Source organism: Galeopterus variegatus, unplaced genomic scaffold (assembly GCF_000696425.1).
Source record: "Galeopterus variegatus unplaced genomic scaffold, G_variegatus-3.0.2 Scaffold2012, whole genome shotgun sequence".
Classification (NCBI taxonomy): domain Eukaryota; kingdom Metazoa; phylum Chordata; class Mammalia; order Dermoptera; family Cynocephalidae; genus Galeopterus; species Galeopterus variegatus.
Window position 1 is genome coordinate 118726 of NW_007728123.1, and position 17789 is coordinate 136514.

At 54.5% G+C, this 17789-nt stretch overlaps 1 protein-coding gene across 2 annotated transcripts; it reads left to right on the forward strand.

Moving 5' to 3' along the window:
- The first annotated feature begins 1319 nt into the window (after positions 1 to 1319).
- On the forward strand, positions 1320 to 14588 carry ITIH1 (inter-alpha-trypsin inhibitor heavy chain 1). 2 transcript variants are annotated; one of them, XM_008580070.1, is made up of 22 exons: positions 1320 to 1457; positions 1721 to 1741; positions 2028 to 2194; positions 2673 to 2777; positions 3166 to 3328; positions 3876 to 3989; positions 5118 to 5243; positions 5326 to 5442; positions 6112 to 6280; positions 6373 to 6498; positions 7437 to 7618; positions 8052 to 8237; positions 9484 to 9623; positions 10231 to 10385; positions 10472 to 10486; positions 10897 to 10917; positions 11318 to 11398; positions 11551 to 11664; positions 12583 to 12784; positions 13125 to 13297; positions 14031 to 14142; positions 14306 to 14582. In XM_008580070.1, exons 1-22 carry the CDS (start codon positions 1344 to 1346, stop codon positions 14433 to 14435), a joined length of 2733 nt encoding a protein of 910 aa, XP_008578292.1. In that variant the 5' UTR covers positions 1320 to 1343; the 3' UTR covers positions 14436 to 14582. The 2 variants fall into 2 exon arrangements, with proteins under 2 accessions (XP_008578292.1, XP_008578293.1); XM_008580071.1 differs by lacking the exons at positions 1320 to 1457; positions 1721 to 1741; positions 2028 to 2194; positions 2673 to 2777; positions 3166 to 3328 and adding an exon at positions 3662 to 3718 and having other exon boundaries at positions 14306 to 14588.
- The last annotated feature ends 3201 nt before the right edge of the window (positions 14589 to 17789 follow it).

Here is a 17789-nt window from a genome sequence, read left to right on the forward strand (position 1 = left end):
CAGCTTCTGACCACTCCCTGGGATTCACTGGGCTTCCTCTGACTTGTCCGATTCCCTTTCCCCAAGGCATCAGCTCACTGAACAGAGTGAGGCACCCAAGTTTCATCTTGGTGGTGTCCCAGTGCCTGGCATTGTGCCCAACACGTCCCAGGGGTCAGTTGATAGTGGTGCAGAAAGCAAACAGAACCCCAAATGTACACTTTGATGTTGATCCATCTCATTTTCCACAAAGGCCAGAAAACAAGCCAGAAGGTCACTCTGGCCTAAGGACAATAAACCCTTTCCCAGAAACCAATCTGTGAGACAAAGTCCAGGACAAGCAAACAGAGATCAATGAGGCCTCTGGGCACCCTTGTCTCAAGGGGTTACAGCAGCCAGCATGTCCCACCCTGCCCACCGAGCGCACTAACCAGGGGCCATGTCTGCCTAGTTGTGGGGGATGGGGTGGGGTGAGCATAAAAACTAAGAAACTGCAGGTACAAGAGGATATCCGGGGACTCTTCCCTCTGGGATTTTCAGTTCTGCTTCTCCTTTCTTTCTTGAAGCACAGAGAGCTTTTCTGTCTCACATGATGGGCTTGGGTTTTGGAGTCTGAGAGACCTGGGTTTGAATCCCTGTTCTGTCACTTCCTGTGGGACCAGTGTCCCAGGGACATCATGAGGATAAAATTAGATGATAAACGGCTTAGAGCAATGTGAGACACATAATCAGCCCTCAATTATGAATATGTATCATCCTTTATCTCCACTTTGCCTGCTGGGCATCCCTGCCCAGGTGGAAGAACAAGGAAGCTTACTTCTGTTCTTTCCAAATCTGGATGAGAATGTCCAGAGAGATGATGCAACTGGCCTAATGCATGGGATACCCATAACATAATGCCCAGGCTGCCTCTGAGAGAACTCTTGTCAGGGTTGGCATAGTTAGAGCCATGGGCATGGCCGGACGTCACGGCACCGCCTAAGCCACCACATCCGCCACCCCAACCAAAGCATGACTGAAAAGTTTGTTGATGCCCAAAGAATTTTGAAAGGAAAGCCTAATAAAGTTTAGACATCCATTTTTAACTGTGGCTTCTTGCCACATGTCACCATGTCACTGGTGCTGCCGTGTGCCAGACCTAGGATGAGATGAGCCATTGGGGGTCTTCACAAGTCACAGTGGCTGAGTGTGGTTCTGTGCAAAAGGGAACAGCCTAGAGCTGGAAACCACCCCCACCCCAGGAGAAGGCTCTCACTGCCTATCTCTGATTCCCTTCACCTTGTCTAATGTTTAATCCATGTTTATCCAGCACCATATTGATTAATGGTCTGAGTGAAGTGACAGGACAGCGGAGCCTTGCGACCATGGATGGTGCCATGGGGTTTCGGGGGCTGCTGTACGTGTGCCTGGTGTCCCTCCTTGCCCTGCAGGCCATGCCTGCTCCAGGGTCGGACACAGGCACGTCCAAGGGCAGCAAGGTATGTGGCTAAGCCCTCAGGGCAGAAATAGACAGCTGAGCCTTGATGGGGCCGGGGAGGGACACAAGATCCCCACTCCAGGGGCCGGGGCCACCCCCACTCACCTCATCCACCTCTGACTGAAGAGGCGACCTCCCAGCAGCACCAGGGAGGCAAGACCGAGGGGCAGAGGACACAGGCTATGTTCCACTCCCACCCCTTAACAGATAGGCCATGGTCCCTGGTTGTTCCCACTCACACTTGACCCTGGCTTTGTTTTGCAGAAGCGACAGAGTGTGGATACAGTGAGTGAGAGACTTGGCAAAGGGGTCTGTGATGGGGCCCTTAGTACAGCCTTCCTTTTACCTCCAGTACCTCAGGCAGAGGGGACTCCCGTCTCCTGGAAATCGGGGTTTGCTCCCACCTCACCTCAAACCCCACTGCACAGTCTTAGACAGAGGGAAGGGTCTTCCCGGGAGGTCTGGTCTGTTCTCCCAGCATCTGGGCACTTTGCATCAGATCTGGACAAGGAGGTCTCACCAGCTCAGAGGCCCCTGTTCCAGGCCACAGCCCCCTTGCATCTCACTTTAGACTGTCGATGGCGTGTTCATCCGGAGTTTGAAAGTCAACTGCAAAGTCACCTCTCGCTTTGCTCACTATGTCATCACTAGCCAAGTGGTCAACACTGCTGATGAAGCCAGGGAAGTGGCCTTTGATGTGGAAATCCCCAAGACAGCTTTCATCAGTGACTTTGCCATGTGGGTGCCCTGCCCGACTCTACACCCTCTCCCACTGGTGTCCATTCACTAGTCCTAGCCTAAGACCATGGCGGAGAGTGGCCAGAGAGTGCAGGCCATCTCCTCACTTCCAGAAGGGCCATAGGCCAGCCCTAGCTCTGAGGGGAGGATGAAGCCCTTTAGATGTGTTCTTGGCTCCCATCTTGCACAGCAAACTGAGGCCTCTGGCAACATGTTTTCAGCCTCGGGCCCAAACAGCAAAAGCCAGCATCTGAGGCTTCTTGCTGGCCCCTATGACAGTGGCTGCCCACCTCACCGCTCGTGGGCCCCCTGAGCACCACCGTGGGCAGTGGAAGCCTGGTCAGGAGAAGTCCCCCTGCCAGGAAGGTTTGCACGAACAGAGCCTTCTTGGGGTCTAGGCATGGCACACCTCCTAAGTGAGGGACTTGTGTGGTCAAGGAGGGGTACCTCCCCTGAGGGCTTTCTTCCCTCCCTGCAGCACAGCAAATGGGAATGCCTTTGTCGGGGACATACAGGACAAAGTGACAGCATGGAAGCAGTACCGGAAAGCAGCCATTTCAGGAGAGAATGCTGGCCTTGTCAGGTAAGTTCTGGACCCTGCCTGCCTAGTTTCCAAAGCTGCCTTCCCCAGCCAGGAAAGATCTGAGGGCTATAAGGTGGCCGGGAGTGGAGAACAGCCCCAGGATGATGGAAGGGTGAGCAAACTGCCCAAAGCCAGGTGCCAGCACAGGTGCACCAGCAAGACTGATGTGCAGTTTCCCTTTTCCCAGATCTGCATCAGGGAGAAGTGGGGCCCCCATCCTTGGGTCCTGACCCTGACTAGCCAGTTCAGACAAGGGTGAGGGTTAAGGAAGCCTGGGAGAAGCACTAAAATCAGAGAAATTGATTCTAATGGCCATGCTTTAGGTGACAAGGACCCACATATCATTTACCATTTATCTGCCTGTTGTTGCCTCTGGTGGCACATCCAGGGCCTCGGGGAGAACTATGGAGCAATTCACCATTCACCTCACCATCAGTCCCCAGAGCAAGGTCACATTTCAGCTGACCTATGAGGAGGTGCTGAAGCGAATCCTTATGCAGTATGACATTGTCATCAAAGTCAAGCCCAAGCAGCTGGTGCATCATTTTGAGGTACATCGCAGTTCCCAGGGCAGGGCTCCTTCCTCTCTCTCTCTCTCACTACAGCTCCCAACACTGGTTCAGCACCCACCCATGTGTCACCCTAGGCCTGAGAACACAGGGAAGGAGACTGACTCCTCAGGGTGCACTCCGATGGGCTCTTGTTGGGCAGGGAGCTCTCTGAACCCCCCCACTTCCTCCCCATCTCTGAGTCTCAATTTGCTCATCTGCTAAATGGAGGATTCCTACCTGTCCCAGGACTTCCACAAGGATAACACAAGATACTGAATGTCCAGATAACTTGTAAATCAGAAAGACCTGAGCAGCCTGAGGGGTTGTGATTACTGCTGGCACCTAAGTGGCAGCTGAGTTGAAGGGTGCAGACATTCACACCTTCATTCAGTAAATATTTTTGGAGTGCCTCGTATGTGCCAGGTCCTGTGCTGAGGGCTTGGTGGACACTACATACAGTAGGTAGCTGGGACACGTTGGCTCCTGGCTGAGATTTGATGATGGCCTGAATGAGAGCCTTGGTGCAGAATTTGCTTCAATGATGCAGATCGATGTGGACATCTTTGAGCCACAGGGGATCAGCAAGCTGGATGCACAGGCCTCCTTCCTCCCCAAGGAACTGGCAGCCCAAACTATTAAGAAGTCCTTCTCAGGCAAAAAGGTATGTGAAATGGCAGGCAATGATGGTGGGTCCCCCGGGGACTTCTCAACTGGGCCCACCCCTTATGGAATGTCCAGGCTTAGCCCAGGAATCAGGAAGGGTCTGCAGGCTGCCCTTGGGGTGACAGAGGCCAGTGCCATGTGGCTAGTGTCCCAGGGGAACTCAACACCCCTGGTTCTCAGAGCAATTTAGCAAAAGCCTACACACTGAGGTGGGGAAGCACTAGGTCCAGCTCCAGCTCCACCACTCATTGGCTGCATGGTCCAGGGTGAGTTACTGTCTTTCTTGAGCCTCAGTTTTTTCTTTTCCTGCCTCATGCCCACACGAAAGCATTCAGGGAAATGTATGGCACATCAGCAAACCTCAGATGCTTTTGTGGTTAGAACTCCAAACTTCAGTTTTCTTGGAAACATAATTAAGTTTGGAAAGGCCTTTGGCCTACTCAATGACTTGCCACTTATCACCTATTTCCTGGAATCCCAGAAGCCCCCTGCTATCCCCACCCCAGATCCTGCAGGAGTGTGGCATGAGGGCAGGTGGCCAGCAAGCACCCTGCTTCCTGACTTGCCCTCAATCTGAGCCAGAAGCAAACCCTTTAGTTCCTACAAACCTATGTAGTGACTCCATAGCAATTCATTTTAAAAAAATGTTTCTTACAGTTTAAGGGGGTCTTCTTTTAAACAACATATGAGACTTCAGAGTGTTGGCAAACATGATTGTTTTCCATGGGGTCCTGAGGGGATGGGTCCTTGTCATCCTAACCTCCTGGACTCTGCTCTTTGTTGACCCAGGAGGGTTTTATTTTCCAGCACAGTGTTGTAGCCTTGCTTTTTCACTCGGCAGTCTGAGTTGACCGACTTCTCTCATGCTATCATACTGCTATTATTTTGTTCTTATTTATATACCCAAAGTGGAGACACATATTGTAGAAAATCCCAATGATTCAGAAGCACACTTAAATAAGCAAAGGAATGTGTCTTCTCTCCTACCACCTACAGGTGTGCACTCTCAGCCACCAGACCCATTTCTGTGCACATTCAAACATACACATACACACACATTTTTTTTTTATGTCATCTTTGCAAACATTCTGTTTGCAGCTGCAAACCACACTCTTGATGGTTCCAGGGTCATGTGCTCTTTCACCCTACCGTGGGTCAGCAGAAGTCCTGCCCCACATGCTCTACATCCTTGCTGAACGGGGACTTCAGGGTGACCTATGATGTCAACCGAGACAAGCCCTGTGATCTCCTGGTGAGCGTGAAGTTTCTGGCCCACGATCCAGAGGGTGGGCAAGGGGTGCTTGTGGAGAGGCCTCACTCGTTCTCTGTTTCAGGTGGCCAATAACTACTTTGCCCACTTCTTCGCCCCTCAAAACTTGACAAACATGAACAAGAACCTGATTTTTGTGATTGATATCAGTGGCTCCATGCAAGGCCAGAAAGTGAAGCAGGTAAACTGCAGCTTTAAAAGGTTCAACCAGCAGAAATTTCTTTAGCGTCATCACTCACCCCATGCCGGTTTTGCTGCCAGAATCTGGTTTAGGATTTATGCTCCTGGTCAGGTGCAGGGTGATTTAACAGGAAATCCCAGTGGTTAGGGGCTCTGGAATCAGCCACCATTTCCTCACTGTGCAACATTGGGCAAGTACATTAACCTCCCCTCAATGGCACAAACGTGAAGGATAACGGTGCCCACAGAGTCACGAAGTTTCATGATGGGGACGTGCTTGGAAAAGGAAACCTGTGTGCTACAAGTACCAGGGATAATTATGGTGGTTTGTGGGAAGCTGTCTTGTAGCAGGGCACAGCCCACAGTGCCCTGAGTGCCCTGTCCATGGTGCAGTAAAACTATACTGGACAAGCAGAGTTTCAGAAGCACAGCCTCTGGGGTCCTTTTTCTTAACTCTGCCCCACTCAAACTCCTGTTCATTTCTTCTCCCCATACTGGGTACCCTGGAAGCTCCTCTTGTGGGGACACCTGGTTGTCCTATCCATCCCCTCCTGCTTGTGCACCATGTACCTCTGCCCTGTGGATCTCTGAAATGGGCATCTGGATGGAAGGTACTATCCTGAGACCACCTTGGGGCCATGTCCCTCCACTGACTGTCCTGTCCTTTCAGACCAAGGAGGCACTTCTTAAAATCCTGGGGGACATGCGGCCAGAGGACTATTTCGACCTGGTCCTCTTTGGGTCTCATGTGCAATCATGGAGGGGCTCACTGGTGCAAGCATCCGAGGCCAATCTGCAAGCAGCTCGAGACTTTGTGCAGCATTTCTCCCTGGATGAGGGTAAGGGTAGGGGTCTCAGGGCACCTTGGTGTCATCTCTTTCTTCTCAGAGTAAGGACATATACTAACTGATCTACTTTCTCTCCTTTGCAGCCACAAACCTGAATGGGGGTTTGCTGCGGGGAATTGAGATCTTGAATAAAGCTCAGGAAAGTCACCCAGGACTCAGCAACCATGCCCCAATTCTCATCATGTTGACAGACGGTGACCCCACAGAGGGTAAGCACAAGGCTGCCTTGGGAGGTGGTGATATTCTTATTACCAGAGGCGTTCAGGCTGAAGTTGAAAACCCAATCACTAGAGATGCCATCGGGGGCAGAAAGACTCAGGGTAAAGTCAAGCACTGGTCTAAAAATATAATTCATACTGCAAAGCCTTCGGGAGCTCCAAATCTGTCCTGTGAGTTGGGAAACTGGGGATGCTTCTGCATGACACAGGGCTGCACAGGGCCCTAAAGGATGGACAGGATTCCTAGGTTGGGTTTAATGAACTGTTATTTAGCACCTACTGTGTGCCAAGCACAGGACTAGGAAATGAGAAGAGATACCAAGAGAACAAGACATGTCTCTGCCCACAAGAAGCCCAGGGTTAGCTGGGGGGAGGCAGACCCAGGAGCAGACGCTCTGCCGAGGGTCCCAAAAGAACAGGATGCCAGGGGGCTGTGAACCACAGACAAGGGGCACCTGGCCCAGGCAGGGACCAGGAAGACCTCCTAGAGGAGATGGCTCCTGAGCTCAGTCTGGAGAGGGAGAGGGAGGCAGGGAGGGATCCCTGGCAGAGGAGGCAGCTTGAGCAAAATAAGGTGTGTGCACTGGTAGGAACAGCCCAGGAACTGCGGGCATGTACAGAAAGAGGGAAACAAGGGTGGAAAGGTTGATAGGGCCTTACAGGCTGCAGCAAGGAGTCATGGGAAGGTTTAGAGCAGAATCAGATCTGCTTGGGATGGATCCGCAGGGATGGGCAGGGTCTGCAAGGGGCTCTGTTAGCAATTGACCCAGGTGGATCAGGAGGAGGTGATGCCTCAAGATGCCTGTGGGGAGTGGAAATGGCCTGAGATGGGAGGTTTGGACCCCAGGGAGTGTGCCCCAGATCCCCGCCCCCATGTCCCATGTGCCTGCGGGCTGGCGTCCCATCACTTCCTGGGTGTGTGGCTGCAGGGGTGACGGACCGTTCCCAAATCCTCAAGAACATCCGCAATGCCATCCGGGGCAGGTTCCCGCTCTACAACCTGGGCTTTGGCCACGATGTGGACTTTAACTTCCTGGAGGTCATGTCCATGGAGAACAACGGACGAGCCCAGAGAATCTATGAGGACCGTGATGCTGCCCAGCAACTGAAGGTCTCCCCTGCTCCCCTGACCCATGTACTGTCAATGGCATGTCATGGGAGCCCGGCCTTGGTGGCCCATTAGCCTAGAGGAGCAGATAAAGCTCTGGTACAGAGTTCAAATCAGCTGCGGGACCTCAAGCCAGTTACTTAACCTCTCTGAGCCTCAGATTCCTTCTCTAAAGTGGGGATCCAGACACCCCACTTTTTTTTTTTTTTTTTGTCCTTTTTGAGACCGGCTGCACCACGCTCAGCCAGTGAGCACTGTGAGCACACCGGTCATCCCCATATAGGATCTGAACCCGCGGCAGGAGCGCTGCTGCGCTCCCAGCGCTGCACTCTCCCAAGTGCGCCACGGGCTCGGCCCAGACACCCCACTTTGTGTGCAGGCTTCCCATTGGATGCCCAGGGTGCTCATCCCTGAGGCTGTGTCCCCATCCCTGCAGGGCTTCTACAACCAGGTAGCCAACCCCCTGCTGGTGGATGTGGAGTTGCAGTACCCCCGGGATGCCGTCTTGGCCCTGACCCAGCACCGCCATAAACAGTACTATGAAGGCTCAGAGATCGTGGTGGCAGGGCGAATTGCTGACCACAAACTGGACAGCTTCAAGGCCGATGTGCGGGCCCGTGGGGTAAATGGTGGGCCCTGGAGGGTGGAGAGGCTAAGCAGCACCTGCAGGCTCCAACTCCACGCTGTTTCTCTCTACCCACACCCAGGAGTTTCTCTTCCCCCAGAGTAGTGTCCCTACCCCCACCATGCCTGAACATCTCCATGCAGGCATCCTGGGGGCTGGACAGGCTGGAATGGGGCCAACATGGCCTTGATTAGTTGCAGTCTCTTGGCCCAAAATGGACCACCTCACATCATTCCCCACAAGGAGCGAGAGAACAGGAGGCCAGCCTCTCTTCTCACTAGACAACACTTCCTGAACATCTGCTGTGCACTAGGCTTTGTACCATTGTGCAGGGCATGCATGTGTGTGTACATGTGTGGTGGGAGGGGGTTCACAGGTATGGGAGACTTGGACAGGCCTTCCAGGGCATGGACCCATACCCCACAGTGTGGTTGAGGCTTCAGAATTCAGGCTTTTTTTTTTTTTCCTTTTTGTCTTTTTTCGTGACTGGCAACGGGATCGCAGCCCTCGGTGTCGCGCCCGCACTGCGCTCAACCAGTGAGCGGACCGGTCTCTATATGGGATCCGAACCCTCGGGGGGAGTGCCGCTGTGCTCCCAAGCGCTGCACTCTACCGAGTGCGCCACCGGGCTGGCCCAGAATTCAGGCTTTGAATGAGGAGAACTGAGCTGGACCATCACCCTGCCCTGACTAGCTGTGTGACCTTGAGCAAGTGGGTCCAGCTCTCTGGGCCTGTTTCCTTTTCTGTACCATGGGAGTAGTACTGCACTAGAGTGTTGTATGGAATAAACAGAATAATCCATGCAATACCTTACACAGTGCCTGGTGCATAGGATGCCCTTGGGAAGTGGTGCCCCCATTATTGTAGTTGGGGAAAGAAGGTGTTTGTGTGCTGGGGTAAGTTGAACAGTGCAGCCCACCTGGAACTTTGTGGGCATTTGGAGGAGCAGGTCATAGTGGAAACAGCTAGGTGCTTGTTGGCCTCCCACAGAGAGAGTAACTCCACGGGGGCAGGACCTGGTTCTCCCATCCCATGGGATTCCGTGGCCTAGGCCAAGCCTGGCTCACAGAGGGGGCTTGGCAAGCATTTGTAGAATGAATGGATGAATGAATGAGGATGTGGAGAACAGGCTTAGGAAAGGGGGCAGCGCTAAGAATGAAGCTACAAAGACCAGGTGACCTTGGAGCTCCTCAGAGCCTTGAGCGCCAGCCACGCATGGCCTCCCTCCCCATCTGAACTCCAGGAGGGACAAGAATTCAAGAAAACCTGCCTGGTGGATGAGGAAGAGATGAAGAAGCTGCTCCGAGAGCGTGGCCACATGCTGGAGAACCACGTCGAGCGCCTCTGGGCCTACCTCACCATCCAGGAGCTGCTGGCTAAGAGGTACAGCCCCTGCAGCCGCCTGGGGTGGGCGCCGTCCCTTCCAGAGTCCCCCTACCCTTTGGAGGTGAACAAAGAAGGGGCGGTTCTGGGCCTTCGAGGTTGCGAGTAGGTCAGATCTACTTTCCTCTTCTACTTTGCTCATGAGTTAATATCAAACAGCAGTCGGTAGTGTGGGTGGGGCCCCCTGGGCTGTTTGGCCCATGGAGCTGCCTTGGGGGAGGCTGCCTTTTACCACGGGCTGCCGTGTCCAGACATGCTCACTTCATCCTCACAGCGTGTGGGGGGAGTTCTCTCATTATCCCCATTTAACAGATGAACAAACTGAGGCTCAGAGAGGCTAGACCACTTGACCTGAATCTCACAGCTGTTAAATTCTCTGTGTATCTCTGAGGCACGCCCCTCAACACTGCCAAATCTCCGGGTTTTCTCTGTGGGAGGTCATTAAGCCCTGAGGTCCCTGAGGACACAGCCATTGTAGGTGCTTAATATGTTTGTTGAATGAGTGAATGAATGAACAAATGGGTGAGCAGATGAGGGAGTGCGAGTCAGACCACCAACGCCCAAGCTGAGCTGCAGGGCTTGGGGCCGGTGTCTGTCTTGCATGCAGGATGAAAGTAGAGGGGGAAGAGAAGGCCAACCTGTCGTCCCAGGCCCTGCAGATGTCACTGGACTATCAGTTCGTGACCCCGCTGACCTCCATGACCATCAGGGGCATGGCAGATGAGGATGGCCTGAAGCCCATCATTGATAAGCCCACAGAGGGTAAGGCTGGAGGGGTCTGCAGAGGGGGAGGCTGTGGGCCAAAAATCTCCTGGGCTTTAATTTTTTTCCTTTTCCCTCCCTTCCAGATTTTCTGCCCTTGGGTAAGTTTTAACTGGCCTTGGATTTAGCGCAGGGCTTCCTGTGGCTGGGCAGATGGCAGGAGCTGCAGCCCCCACAGTCACACAGCTCCCCACTCCCAGGTCTTCCTGACTGCATGCCTTCCCCTGAGATGCCCTTCCCCCTTGTGCTGCAAACTTTGCTGCATTGATTTGTGCTTCCTGAGCCTCTGTGCAGCCTGCCCCTCCCCCACCCCTGCCCACCTGCCTCCACTGGGCCCCTTGCGTGGACGTGTGCCTGTGAGGAGATGGCCCAAGGAGGGCTGAGACCCCTGGGAGGAGGGTCGGGCCCAGACTTGACTCACCTTGTGCTGGTGCACTTGTGGACTGAACTGAGTGCCTTTCGTGCTGGACGCCATGGGTGACACTGTCCTCTATGTCCTTGTCTTCTACAGAGATGCTGGGACACAGAAGGAGTAAGTGGCAGCCATCCTGGCAACTCACGCCTCTACCCTTTGACTCCACACACTGCTGGCCCTCAGGCTGTGTGCTCAGTCCTGACCAAAGCCCCCAGCTTACCAGCCCACTTGCTCTCCTTACCACCTCTCACTGGGAATCCGCAGAACAGTCCCTGTGACGTGGGTCTGCCTGGCCTCTTCCATTTCAGATCCCCATGGGAGCATTCAGAGAGGGGGCCAGCCCACCACACTGTGCCAAACTTCTGTTCCCACATTCTGAGAGGCAATCAAGGGCATGTAATGCCCTGTGGCCTCAGGCCAGCCCACCTGGGTGGGAGGGGACATCAGAAAAGAGACCAGCAGTTCCAGGGAAGGCCAGCCATCTCCCTTCTAAATGTCACTGACTCTCGCCCATCAGCGTTCATGCTGTCAGCCTCGCAGCCTCCTCACACCAGCCCCAACTCCAGTATCCCACGGTTGCCGAACCGAGTGACCGGCGGTGAGTCCTGGGAGGGTCTGAGGCATGTCCCTGCTTGGCATCTACCCCACCTGGCCACCTCTCTCTCTGGGACCAGCCTAGTTGAACCCCTGTCCCTGGCCAGCCCCATCTGCCTGATGCCCAATCTAACAGACTCCATGCTGTGCCCCCAGTGGACACTGACCCCCACTTCATCATCCACGTGCCCCAGAAAGAGGACACCCTGTGCTTCAACATCAACGAGGAGCCTGGTGTGATCCTGAGCCTGGTACAGGACCCTGACACAGGTATGGTGGACACCACACCCTCTGCCAGACAGGGCAGGGCCAGGGATCCTCCACCATAGACATTCAGCCATGGACAGGACTGTGGCCAAAGCCTCCACTGCCCGCTGCTGTGCACCAAACACCTGGCTAGACTCCACCTGCCCTCTTCTCACCCCTGGCGGGACCCTACACAGGGGGCGCCTGTGCAGGCACACGGGGCCCACACTTAGAAGGGCCCCATGCTGGGTTTAATGCTGTGCTGTTGCCGTCTTGAAATCCTTAATGATGTTTTAATAAGGGGCTCTCGTTTTTATTTCGTACCAGCCTGCAAATTATGTAGCAGTCCTGCCCCACTTTCCCCCACAACATGGCCAAGCAGAGCCTCCAAGGGCCTCTCTCCCAGCAGTGCCTCAGGTGATGGGGATTGACTCCCTCACCTCTCTTGGCCTCTTCTCCCTTCCTCTTACTCCAGTCTGTCCATTTGCAAATGTCTGATGAGCACCTACTGGGGGTGGAAACTGAGACAGTCCCTGCCCTCACAGAGCTTAGGGAAGGGAGAAGACAACCAGGTAAACAAATTCTTGGATGACAATTTCAGAGCGTGAGATGTTCTGTGTTGGGATAGTGAGGACTGGCAAGGGGCTTTTGGCTGTTCAGGGCAGGGGAGGCCTCTGTGAAGAGGCCCCACAAACACATGTCAGTGTCTCCATGACAGCCCAGAACCAAGGGCTAAGTACAGATATTTATAGTGTGGCAGGAAGGGTGGGGAGGGGGTAGAGCTGAGTGCTGGACCAGTCCTGAAGGCCCCTCAGGTGACACCCTTAAAGACAGAGTGGCATGGGTGGAGTGCAGGGGAGCCTCCCAGGAGGGAGCCATGTTCCCCCTGAGCAAAGGCAGGTGGGCTCCTCCCTGACTGGGATGGCCCCTCGCCCACTGCAGGCTTTTCGGTGAACGGGCAGCTCATTGGCAACAAGGCGAGGAGCCCTGGGCAGCACGAGGGCACATACTTCGGGCGGCTGGGGATCGCAAACCCTGCAACGGGCTTCCAGCTGGAAGTGACTCCTCAGAACATTACTCTGAACCCCGGCTTGGGTGGGCCTGTGTTCTCCTGGAGGGACCAGGCTGCGCTGCGGCAGGATGGGTAACTGGGCTGGGGCCTGGGAGGGGTGGCAGGGGGAGGCGTGGTGACCTTGAGCAAGTTACTTAACCTCTCTGGGCCTTGGTCCTCACAGGGTCAGAGCGAGAATTGAATGATGCAGTTATTATAGAGGGCTTGGCACAGGTCCTGGTGCATTTTAAGGGCCCCATACACAATAGCAACATTTGGGAGGGAGCCCAGAGCAGGTAGCAGCCAACCATCTGGGAGTGAAGGCCACAGTGGGGGGGTGGTCATGACAGCTGGATTCTGGAAAATGAGGGCAGGTGGATGGAGACGGATGCAGTGCCGCTGCACCTGCCCTCACAGCCACCTGGCCCTGCAGGGTGGTGATGACCATCACCAAGAAGAGGAAGCTGGTGGTGATCGTGGACAATGGGGCCACCTTTGAGGTCATCCTTCACCGAGTATGGAAGGGGAGTGTGGCCCCCCAGGACTTCCTGGGCTTCTACGTGCTGGATAGTCATCAGATGTCGGCCCGGACGCATGGGCTTCTGGGTACGGCCAGCCAGGCAGGCAGAGCTGGGGGTGGGGTATTGAAGCCAGAGGACTCGTGGGTCCTGAGGCCATGGGTCAGCTTTACACCTGGTCACCAAGACAGGCCCACCTCCAACCTGGCCTCCAGGGCTCAGAGCTCCAAAGATGGGTTGTCCTGGTGAGAGTCTTGTCCCTCAAAAAGGCTGCAGTCAAACACATAGTGAAACAAAATCTTAAGTGAGCCGGGGAGCAAGTGCGGGGAGAAGCCCCAAACAAACAGAAAGGTCCAGAGGGCTCCCAGGGTCCTTGAGAGGGGGATGGGTCATCAGCCACACTGCTCCTATGTGGCCTTCTTATGGACCCTCCTCTCTACGGCCACCTGCCTTTCCAACCTCTCTCTCCAGCCAGATCCCTTTGGATTGGTTAAAGAAGACAGGAGGTATGACCACCTGGAAATATATTTGCTTCTTTATAGCAAGTGAACTAAAGCTGACTTTTGATGCCAAGACTTATCAGAAACAATCAAGCCCTTGAAAAAAAAGTGTGCCAGCAATTCTTTAAACCCCCAGTGTTGGGCTGGCCAGTTAGCTCAGTTGCTTAGATAACACCAAGGTCCAGTGTTCAATCCCTGTACTGGCCAGCCACCAAAAAAAGTAAAATAAAATAAAGTAAACCCCCAATAAGCACCTACTGAGTGCAAGGCTGGAGCAAGGCCCCCCAGACAGTAACTCCTGCCTCCAATGTGCCTTTCCAGGACAATTCTTCCACCCCTTTGATTTTGAAGTGTCTGACCTCCACCCAGGCTCCAGTCCCACAAAGCTAGATGCCACAATGATGGTGAAGAACCGCCGGCTGACGGTCACCAGGTGGGTGGGCTGCTGTCCTAGCATTTTTGCACTTGGCTGCTTTTTGTTCCTTGTTGTTGGTCTGGACTTTCCTCCAGGTGTCACATGAGTGGGGTGAGCATCCTGGGAAGTTGCAGCCTTGCCAGCTCCAAAGGGTAACCCCAGCTGACTCATTTCTCCCCAGGGGATTGCAAAAAGACTACAGCAAGGACCCCCGGCATGGGACCGAGGTGACCTGCTGGTTCGTCCACAACAATGGAGCTGGACTGATCGATGGCATTCACACTGACTATATCGTCCCCGACATCTTCTGAGCCCTCTAGCTGGCACTCCTGTCCTCCCTTGGGACCATAGCAGAAGAGGAGGACAGCATTCTGACCTGTAGCCCAGGCTAAACCTGCCTGACAAAGTGGTCCCCTGTGTCAAAGCACCCTACAACTTCCATTAAAGAGTGGCTATGTTCAGCCCAGAGCTGGCTGTTTTTTGAGAGGGAGGATGATAGGGAGGCAGCCCAAGATGCTGTCCTTCAGAAGGGCTCAGGGATGACAGTAGACCCAGGAACGGGAGAAGCAGATCAGAGACTGGGAGGGGAGCCCATGTCAACGCTGCTCCACCCCCACCGCACCCTGTTCTCTGCAGCAGCTTGGCCCCATGCCCTCCAAGTCCCCTGAGTGCCCCCTGCACAGAGCTGCCCCCACAGGTCCAGTGAGCAGTGGACACTCTGGCAGCATGAACAGTCTCAGCTGACCAGGCACTGTTCTAAGTATCTTATGTGAATTAACTGAACTTATGTTCTGCAGCCCTAGGGGATAATTTTATCATGTCCATTTACAGCTGAGGAAACAGAGGTTAAGTAATTTGTCCAATGTCACTTTGCTTGTAAGTGGCAGAGCTGGGATTTGAACTGTGTGCTTAATCACCCCCACATGAATGCTCCAGTTTGCCAGGAAGCTGTGGGCCAAAGCCTGCTGGGATTTGGTTCTGGATATTCCAAACTATCGTGTAAAATGGGCATACAAAAGAGCTATTTGTGGGCCGGCCCGGTGGCGCACTGGAGAGTGCGCCGCTTGGGAGCATGGCGGCGCTCCCGCCGAGTGTTCGGATCCCATGTGGAGACCGGTTCCTGCTCACTGGCTGAGCGCGGTGCGGGCGCGACACCAAGGGTTGCGATCCCGTTACTGGTCAGTAAAAAAGACAAAAAGGAAAAAAAAAAAAAGAGCTATTTGTAGATGGACTTGGGGTCCTGAAGAAGTCCTACCAGGACAGGAGGCTGCACCACCGCGGTCACAGCCTCCACCTCAGCCCCAGTTCCCTGCTGTGGGTTGCAACCCTTGACAGCCAGGCTGGTACTTCCCAAAGGCACAGACAGCCACAGCCCAGAAACTGTGATTTTGGGAGGCCAGGAACAGCACCCCACTGTCTCCTTACACTAACACCTTGAATTACGCCATCAGGGCTCCTTCCCTTGGCTTGGCCTTGGGGCCCAGTTAACATGCAATATCACAGGGCACGGAGAGTTGAACCCACACTTTGGGGAGCCGCTGCCTTTGGTGTGAAGGTGGACGGGCCTCTGTCCACTCCTTTCCAATGGGTTTTTCTGCTTTCTCTGCACACTGGCTTCTGTCCAGTTCCTACTACAAATGGGGCCTACAAGGGCCCAGATAGGACAAAGACTGGCTTTGAGGGCTCAGATCAATCACACAAATTCTAAGCTCAAGGCTGCCCCAAGTTCGGGAACACAGAGCCCCTCAGCCCCAGGCCGTGGGGCAAGCAATGGAGTTTCAGATGACAGCCCGCATTCCACGCTCCCCTGGGCTTCTCGAGGGGAGCTATGGGCTGCCAGATGGCTGCGTCACCCTGGGCAAGGCCCTGCCCACTTGGGGCCTCATCTTGCCCTCCTGTAGAACAGGAATGGGGTGAACCCGAAGATCTCTTGGATTCTGTCTAATTCTAACATCTAGGTGGTAAATCTGGTTCCCTCCAAGTCCCTGGCTGTCCCTTGGGGCCTCTTGACCGGCCTCGGAATTCCTATCTTGAGTTGTCCCTCTCCCAAAACTCCAAGCATTTGGGGATGAGGCAGTGGTCTAGATGAAAGAGGCTGGGAGAAGCTCTGCAGGTAGCTGCAGGGCTCTGAGGAGGAGTCACTCGGCAGTGTTGGCAGGACAACAGTCCAGCTGCAGCCCCAGCCACCCGGTCATTGACCACAGATGCTGAAAATGACCATGTGAATGAGATGTCCCAGGAGCCAGGAAATGAGAGTCCAGACTGTAGCTCTAAGAGGTCTTCTCTCCACATGCAGGAGTCAGTGCCTGCTGGGGCTGGTCTGTCAGGCCTGAGCTTGCTGCTCGCTGCTGGTGGGGGTTGGTGCGAGGACTCAGGAGGCCTGAGGAAAACAGGTGATGACAGGCCGGGCCTGAGGCACAGGCAGTCACCTCCAACAGCTGCATCTTTCGCCCTGCCATTGTTTCGCTGACTTGGCAGCTCTCTGTCATTGCTCTGTGGCTCCTGCCACTTCCAATCGTGAGTCCACACCCTCCTCGTGGTTTCCACTGCCATGTTGCTTCTGCTGCCTCGTGACTTCTGCCTTCTCTCTGTTTTTCTGCTCCCAGCAGCCAGCTCTCTCTGTACCTCTCACAGTCAGGCCCAGAGCTTTCAGCCAAAGCCATGCTGCAATCCATACGATAGGTGTCCTGGATGTTAGATGTCCTGCCTGCATCCTGGTCTGCTCCACTCAGCAGTGAGTGGGAAAGGGTGACACTGGGTCAGCTTTGCTCAGAGAAGCCATGGGTATGGTGAGCATGTGGCAGCTGTCCCAAAGGGTCCAGGACTGGCAGGACCCTGGTGTGGTTCAGGAGGTCCCAGCCCCCATTGAGAGGGACCAGCTCCTGCCTCTGAAGCTCCCGTTGTCTTCAAGGCCTCAGCCCCAGCCTCACCGAGTCTCTTAAAGGAATGACTCCTTGGAGGCTGAGGGCAGCCAAGTGCCTGGCTGTACTCACAGGGGGAGTATAGGGGGACTGTAACATGACCTGGCCTCAAAGAGCTCTGGGTCCAGGGGAACAGTCAGACCTAAGCACACAAACCTTTAACTCAAGGTAATGACTAAGCAAGCCCTCAGGATGCTTTGGGCTTGGAGCAGGGCTGTCCTGCAGTCCACTAGCGGATGAGGGAGGAAGGCTCCAGGTGGAGAGGCACTGGGGCTGGCAGAGAGATGTGCCAAGAAGGGGAGGGCATGCTGCTGGGAGGAGGGTAACTTCAGAAAAGCAAGTTGGAGCCAGATCACAGAGAATGCTGGGCCATAGAACTTGGAGTTTGTCCTTTTCTTGGGCCCTGGGAGCCACAGAAGGGTAATGAGCGAGGGGCTTAGATGTAAAGGTCTAAGCCAGTGGGTGATGCATCCGGTTCTGTGCCCTGGCTGCCTTGAGAAGGGAGAGGCTAAGATGCAGGGGGCCAGTCCAGAGGCTGTGTCAGTGGCGGGGACAAGAGGCAATAGCGCTGAGATGCCGGTTGTTCTGAATGCAACTGCACACCCTGTCTCCATCACTCACCCCAGGGAGGCCACAGCCCCTTGCTTGCACACAGCTTCTGCTTTCCTAGGGCCTCCATTTCCCCAGCTTGTCAGGAGTGAAGCTCTAACACCGTTGACAATACCCACTGGGCCCTCTTCGGGC